At 33.9% G+C, this 7,788-nt stretch overlaps 1 protein-coding gene across 1 annotated transcript; it reads right to left on the reverse strand.

The window, feature by feature from the left end:
- Positions 1-370: 370 nt before the first annotated feature.
- On the reverse strand, positions 371-7,501 carry LOC129950104 (transmembrane protein 87A). The gene is made up of 10 exons (XM_056061920.1): positions 7,280-7,501; positions 6,961-7,021; positions 6,796-6,884; positions 6,495-6,722; positions 1,822-1,980; positions 1,478-1,761; positions 1,200-1,418; positions 1,018-1,138; positions 807-960; positions 371-748 (listed from the first exon to the last, which is right to left on the reverse strand). Exons 1-10 carry the CDS (start codon positions 7,379-7,381, stop codon positions 525-527), a joined length of 1,641 nt encoding a protein of 546 aa, XP_055917895.1. The 5' UTR covers positions 7,382-7,501; the 3' UTR covers positions 371-524.
- Between the last annotated feature and the right edge of the window lie 287 nt (positions 7,502-7,788).

Here is a 7,788-nt window from a genome sequence, read left to right on the forward strand (position 1 = left end):
TTCTAAATATTTTTAGTCTAAGTTATTCTTCTAGTAGTATTTTGAATTATGTAAACTTAACAAATTCCAAAGATTCTGTTAGAGTTGTTAGCTTTGAACTTCTTTATGTATTGAAAAATACAGTTATCAAATTTCAACTTATTTTAATTTATATTAGAATATTATTAAGAAAAGTTATGCTGTTTTAAGAGAAATCACTTGAAAACCTAACCACCATCAAGTTCATCGAATTAAGGTGTAACCAAAGCAAACAACAAAATCAACACCGCACAAAATGTACACAAAACAATTTGTATAAAAGTAAACTAGCGTTTATCTGTATACTTTACTTAGCCTTATAAACTACAATCTTATTTCTTAAAAACAAAAATTAAATTGTTTGAAAATTATAAATTATATTAAATTAATAATAAAAAAAAGAAAATACAAACACAAGTCTCTGGCTCAGGTTCAAAAATACTCAAATTTAGCCAAAAATTAAGCTATTCTGTGTGCTCTTTGTTTTTTTTTTCTATTTCTTCTTTCTATTGCATTTTCGATACTTCAAATTTGGTATTAACAAGTTCTTCATCTGAATCAAGAACAGGCAGCGCAGGTTCGGACATTGATGAGGGTATATTTTCTTCTACCCATCGTAAATCATCTTCTTCGGTTGTTGTTGCTTTTGAAATTTGTGGCTTAGTTCCATTGCTCAAACCAGGTCGTATTTTGACGCCATAGACATTCGCTACGAATTGATCTTCTTCTTCTACAAAAGTATTACAGTCGTGAAAAAAGATTGTTACAAAATTATAAATCCTTCTTACCATCATCATCTTCATCTTCTGGATTATCCAAAAGTGGAGTGAATGCATATCTTTGATTATTATTTGTGGGTCTCCACAAAATCATAATCACAAGAAGAAGCACTGAAAAGAGAACATGCCAAAAGGCAAAATCTACCCAAATTTCACGCCATCCCTAAAAGCAAAAACGAATTTAAATAGAACTAAGAATTATCTTGTTGAATTTTCTTACAGGAGAACAATTTTCTGATCTGCGCATTCGAATGGAATACAACATAAAGATCACAGATGCTATCACGGCAAAGATGAGAGTGTTGGTAAAATGTCTATACACCGACAACTTGACTTTGTTCCTAGAAAAAATTTCAAACATAAATTGATGATATGATAAATTTTGGAAAATTTGTAACCCACCTTCTTAATCGCAACGTTCTTGTTGTTTGTACAAGAGATGTAAAGATCCACCAGCAAATTCCTGAATCCAATACCGCAAGTGGTATGCTAGCAACAACAAGTTCGTTTCTTTGATCGTTCTTTGTGCGCATAACTCGGAGATAACTTTCAACACAAGCCAAAATGAAATACAGAACTCCAGTGCTTACAACAAGATGTAACATTGGTCCCAATCTAGGTCTAAAAACCCACTAATTATTATTATTTGTTTTAATGATTTTTCTATTATCATGACTTACTTAACAATTCCAAAACCTATCGACATAATTATAACCAACATCCTGGCTAGTGTTCTCTTTGCACATGATACAATTTCAGCTGTCAATTCGGCGCCTTGTACTGAAATACCTGTCGAATTTACAGATTGATATTCAGCATAGAATACCGCCTTTTCCAACATTCCCAATAATATAACAGCACCAATCCAAAATTGAACACGAACCAAATCACGCCATTGCATAAATGACACAATAAGCCAACCAATGCCAAAGATAACATAAACTAGACACATTGTTCCATAAAACTGTTGAGAGTTAAAAATCAATATAATTAAGGAAACAATACAATTTAATTTTGTATTTACTGGTAGAAGAGGCCATTCAATAGCAGATAAATAGCCTTGTGGACCTGGAAGCTCAATATGTACTGGGGCGGCAAAGTCGACATTTTTAACCGGTTCAATTGTGAGCACAAATTCATAGATGCCATCTTTCGTTATTGTAAACACAGGATTGTCAGCTTTCTGTTAAGAAAAATGGATTGAATAAGTTTATCTTAAAACATTTAAGTGCCATTTTTCTTTGTTTAAATAAATTAGGTTAGGTTAGGGAACTCGAGTATTTTTGATCTTAAAAAATGAAAAAATAAAACGCCTATGGTGAACGTGCCTAAAACCTTAATTTCCAATCCACACAAAGTTTTTTTCGACTTTCTAAAGTTAAATTTAACAAAATCATATTTTTGGATGGGGAATTATTTTGTATTGGATTATATCTGAAAAAATATTACGTTTTATTTAAAAAAAAAAAAAAAACTATTTCCTGCATCACTAGCGAGCTCCCGAGATGTTAAAAAAATGTTTGTTTTGAGTTTTTTGTCATAGATCCTAATGAGTTAATTTGTTCGAAAATAATACTTGAAACAACGTACAAATAATACTACAAAATTATCTGTAAAATGATAGAAACTGATTTGTGTAACCATAGACATCAAATTGAGACTTTTGACCCAAGTCAAATAATTGTTCTTGAGCTTTGTTTTCAATTAAACAGCTCGTATCTATGTGTAAGAATTACACATCATCTGTTTATTACCAAACCTTTCGTCTTTTCGATTTTTTTTTTATAATTAGCGAACACTAAAAGGGTTTTGTAGACCTTAAATATGCCAAAGACTTAGTGTAAGCATTAGGAAAAGAGGAAAGGGTTGGAAAGGAGGTGTCGGTGTGCATTGTTTTTGAATTCCTGAACATTGTAATGGTAGGGAAAGATAGAGCGTGCGCAAGGCAGTCACCATTCGGGTAGTACGGTTGAAAAAGGGATCTCTGTACGGCCGCAGTTGGGCTCAAGGGTAAACTGATGGGCATTCCTAGAAGCGCGGGTATTACGGTTAAATTGTGTAAGGGAGGTATGCCACTGTTTATTTCACTAGAGTTAAAATAACTGTAGAAAAGCTTGAGACAAGTAACTTGATGTTCGAGTGACGTAATCGAGTTGATGATGTTCATGTCACCAACTAATTTAAAAGCTCTTCTTTGATTACTCTCCAAGAGGCTTAAATAAATTACTGGAACACCAGCCCAGAGATGAGAGTTTTATTCAAGTTTCGGCCGTATATAGGTTTTGTAGATTGTAGCCAGATAAGGCGAAGAAAAATATTTCTTGCATCGTCTCAATAAACCTAGGCATCTTGCGGCATTTTTGGCGACATCGCGTATTTGATCGCTCCACAAAAGGTGGTTGCTGATGCACATTCCAAGGATGTTTAGATTTTCAGTGGCAAGGAGGGTATATCTCTCTTTAACGATACATTAAATTCCACACGGTTTTTATTCCCCGTTGCAATTCCACATCCGAAGAAGAGGGTTGTGAGTCTGGAAACGAATATTAAAATCTAAGAGTGCTATCGTCAGCGAAACAATGTATTGAATTGGAAGTAGCAGACAGGAGATCATAAAAATATTTATATATACAAATGAGGAATAGGGTCGGAGACAATACGGAGGACTGGGGCACACCATCATTTATTTTATGGGTTTCAGACTTGAATCCGTCCCAAACAACTTGAATTGAGCTGTTCGAAAGAAAACGATGAAGAGATTTGTCTGTACCAAAAGCATGCATTTTTGATAAAAGAGCCTCAAATGCCTTTGAAATATCAAATGCATTAATTTTACTTTCTCCAAAACGATGTAAAGATTTGTTCCACTGTTCGATGAGATAAACCATGAGATCACCAGAAAGTTGAGATCTTTAAGAATTCTCTTAACAGTATGAGTGCGAAAATAGATTGGTCCCATAGAATCATTTAAGCGTTCAAGAACTGGGGGAGCCATGAGACTATCTGGTAAGGTGAATTTTTCGGCGAACTTCCTTGCATACAAGTTAGTTTTATCAATAGAGCTATCTAAAGGAGTGTCATTCACAATAAGCGTAGGAACCTAAGAAGAGGAAGATTTCCATATGTTTTTTACAAATGACCAAAAATTCTTACTACCTTTGGGACATTGCAATATTTTTGCGGTAATTTTTGGTCCATTTTGGAATATGGGCGTTGCAGGCCTCCCTGGCTTGTTTAAACCTTTTCCGGTTTTTCCCAGGTGGTTTGGCTCTAAAACGCAGGAAGATCACCTTTTTCTCCTTGATAACCTTTTTGCAGCTAGAATGGAACCATTGTTTGGACATTCATTCATGATTCATGAGTCTAAGTCACTATCGAGGAAGCATAATGACCAGTTGACACGAGAAATTAGCAGCTATGACACTGTGGTCCGATGTGCCTAGAGGCGTCAATACACCGATTGTGTATATACATTTGAGTCTTTGGAGAGAGTTTAATTGCCGTTTTGTTTCTGTAAACTTTTTTTAATAAATGTTTTAGATTGATCCAAGCCTAAGCCGAACAAAATTTGTTGTATTTGTTTTTAGAGCGTTGGTATACCGAGTTTGAGATCTGTCAACATTGATTTTCTTGTAGTGGTGATAGTATTGGCTCCAATCATTAAACTGTTTAGTTTTCAATGATTTACGTATTGAGTTAGTTAGGTCATGTTTATTAAATATGTTAAAGTTGCATCGCGGTATGACCGGGAACCCACAAAATGTTGATGTATGGAATTTTAATAAGATGATTCCTGATTTCACTTATTAGATCATCATTGTTGTTTGTATTGGCGATATCTTGTAATACGGATATACTGTCGAAGTGGATAATGGTATTTTTGCGACCCTTTGTTGCTGTTGAAATGGCCTGAAGTACAACAATAGTTAATATCCCAATGTTCAGAATATATCCGTACTCTTGCATTACTGCAAATGAAGTGTTGAGTCTTTGAGCTTTCAGTAAAATATAACTTCAATCCTTCATCTTCAAGTTTTAATTTAATGTCGGGCTCGGTATAATGAAGGTTTAAAATTATATCAACGTTTTGTTGAAAGTTGAAGTTAATTAGTTTTAAGTATATTAGTTTGAGAGTATATGGAATTCGTTTAACACATTTTTTATTTATTGCTTGAGCAATGTCGGCAATGATTATTGGGTTTCTGGAGAAGACTGGTTTTGGGGCTAATTTTAATGTAAGTTCATCAATTCGATGTTCAACCGTTATAAGTCTAGCTTCGGCAAGTAAATTTGGCATGGGTGATGTTCTTACTGCATGATGATATGGTTATTTAATGATGTTTAGTGTTGATTTAGGACTTCTACCGTATATATGTATTCCAAAATTAATTTTTTCAGTTAACAATTGAAATAACTCACGAGATTGCTGTATTCTTACAGTGAGTGTGAGAATAGAAATTTAATGATTCGATTTCTAGTTCTTAATCGAACAATTCAGAAAGAAAGGAAATAAATGCTAAATTAATTTGATTGTTTGGTAGGAATAAATAGTGAGTTTTGTTTTTATTTGATTCTCCTGCTCTGTAAATCTTTTTCAATTTCAGTTTATTTATTTATAAAGCTTACAAAGTAAGACAATAGATATCTTCTAAATTTGTGAGAGCCTATGACTTAACTTTATATATTTTTTTAAATGTGCATATCACTTTTAGCCCGCAGATGAGTGGGTGAGTGAGTTCCAAAGCGACATGCAGCTAGGTCAAACACGACAAGCTTGGCGGTCCACAGCGTTCAAGAGTTCAATGTTTTACCTATCAATTGGTTAATGTGATCACTCCAGGTTAATGTTCTATTGAAGATTACACCTAGATTTTTAATGAAATTAACGAATTCTAATGGGCTATCTTTTATCTGATATAATCTTAATCTGATTGAGAAAATTCGCAGAAATCTAAGAAATATAAACTGACGAGGGTTTACTACTAGTGAAAAACTCCTGAAGGAGGTTAAATTGCTTAAGGCGAGGACTGGAACAGACAACAGACTGCATTTAAAAATGTTGTTATTTTAGGATAACCAACATTCACTGAATGGTTTTTCGCCTGGGTCTCTATATTTTGCCAACAATTTTGCTGCAAATATGAACCGGGGATTTTGTACTCTTTCTTTAATAGTTTTTTATCCAGTCTAAATATTCGCATCTTGTTGCCTGGCATTAAAATACAGAATTCAACTAAAAATTTTGCCTCAAATAGAACCCTTTCGTTTACAAAAGCTGATAATTGTATTTCAGGGCGTAATCTACTTTTTAGAAGGGCAGGTTTTTTTTTACCCAATGCCAATCCAAGTTGTTGGCAATATTGTAAGAACATATGTACAAACTTATTGACAACCACAAGCCGTAGTCGTCTTATCAAAGCAGCATATCATTAATTGCTTTTCGAAAAAAGGTGACGACTTAAATTTTTTTTTTCTTTATCAGTGACTAATTTGCAATGCGCTATCAAGTTATTGATAAAATAATATTATCATCACAACAAAAGCATGACTGTCTTGTGTAGGTACATCAACGTTAACTAAATTCAATAGAATTATAAGTTTGTATTTAGGTAGGTGGGTAGGTAAGTATGTAAATTATCTTTTTTTACGTTTTCCACGTCTCATCGAAAACGAACAAACGAAACGAGAAAAACTCACCGCTCCAATCTGCTGTTGTTGTTTGTTTTTCTTCACCGTAGCGACTGTAGTTTTGTCTGGTTGCGGTGCCACAGCACTGCCTATCGATGATGATGATGATGCATCCGAAGTAAAACGAAACTCTGGCAAAATAATATGTCCCCCCGATTGGCAAGGTTGCGTCGTTGGGTCAGACTTAATTTGCATCGTTTCATTTTGCAAAGCCAACTGGTATTGCCTTTGCTCAGCCTGTAATCGAGGAGAAGTCATTTATTTATTATTATTTTTTGTATGCTTAATGAAAAAGTAATTAAACACTCACAGAATTAAATTCATCAAGCAAACACAGATGCTCCGTCAGGGTCCAAAAAATTGTTACTTCAGCATCGGGATCATTAGAATCACAAGTAACTAAGAGAGGGGGACGAAAAAAGTCACATATTAGTATTGTTATTAACTAGAAAAAATCCAAACTAATGGAACTCACTTTGTAAGAAGATCTTCGAACCGGCGAAAAGTGTCTTCTCGACTTTGACAATATTGGATTGCTATTGCAGTTGGAAATAAAATAAAAACAGAAAAAGTTTCATATTATATTGATTAATTAATCTAGAATAATGATAAGAGATTCATGGGAATCGATAAGAATGTTTTTTTTTTAGTTGAATTCCAGGTGCACATTCTTATGATACGACATACGACGAGGGGAATTCAATGACTATGAACTATGAAGGAGCTGCGCAAAATATTGAGATATGGAAATGCAATTTGGAGTTAAATTGGGACTTCGAGGGAAGTCAACTTACAGGTGTTAGGACAGTATCGGATTTTCCTTGTTCGGATTTGCCATTAACAAAAGATAAAAGCGATAAAATCACAATAAATTCGATAATTTTCCACTTGGGCATTTTGAGAACTTGAAATTTTTTAACTTCAACTTTGCTTTTCGTAGATATTTTTTTCTTCTTTTGTTTCTTCTTCGTTTTTCCACTTCCACTCAGTCAAAAACCAAACCAACAACTACACAATAAAAGACACAACTCTATTTTGGTACGAAATGTTTTGAGAGGAAAAGAGATCAATAGACTAGTAAAATAGTGATACCAAATTTCATACAAAAGTCTTCTTGGGGCTACCCTACACCGAAAATAATGAAATGAAAAAATAGGGGCGACTTTCCATTACCGCAGCACGAATTTCCTTCAGATTTTTTTTGTAGAGTAAGATAGGGGTCTCAATAGAACATGTTTTAAATATTAGGGCGAGGAAACAACTTTAAGTCATAAAAAAAAATATTTTCTTTTTCGGACTTAAC

This window comes from Eupeodes corollae, chromosome 3 (genome assembly GCF_945859685.1).
Source record: "Eupeodes corollae chromosome 3, idEupCoro1.1, whole genome shotgun sequence".
Lineage (NCBI taxonomy): Eukaryota > Metazoa > Arthropoda > Insecta > Diptera > Syrphidae > Eupeodes > Eupeodes corollae.

Coding starts and splice junctions, on each gene's coding strand:
- LOC129950104 (XM_056061920.1), bottom strand. CDS start 7,381: ATGCCCAAGTGGAAAATTATCGAATTTATTGTGATTTTATCGCTTTTA. Junction 1,981..6,494: donor AACAACAGCAGATTGGAGCG/GTGAGTTTTTCT, acceptor TTTTCTTAACAG/AAAGCTGACAATCCTGTGTT. Junction 1,762..1,821: donor TTGAATGGCCTCTTCTACCA/GTAAATACAAAA, acceptor AACTCTCAACAG/TTTTATGGAACAATGTGTCT.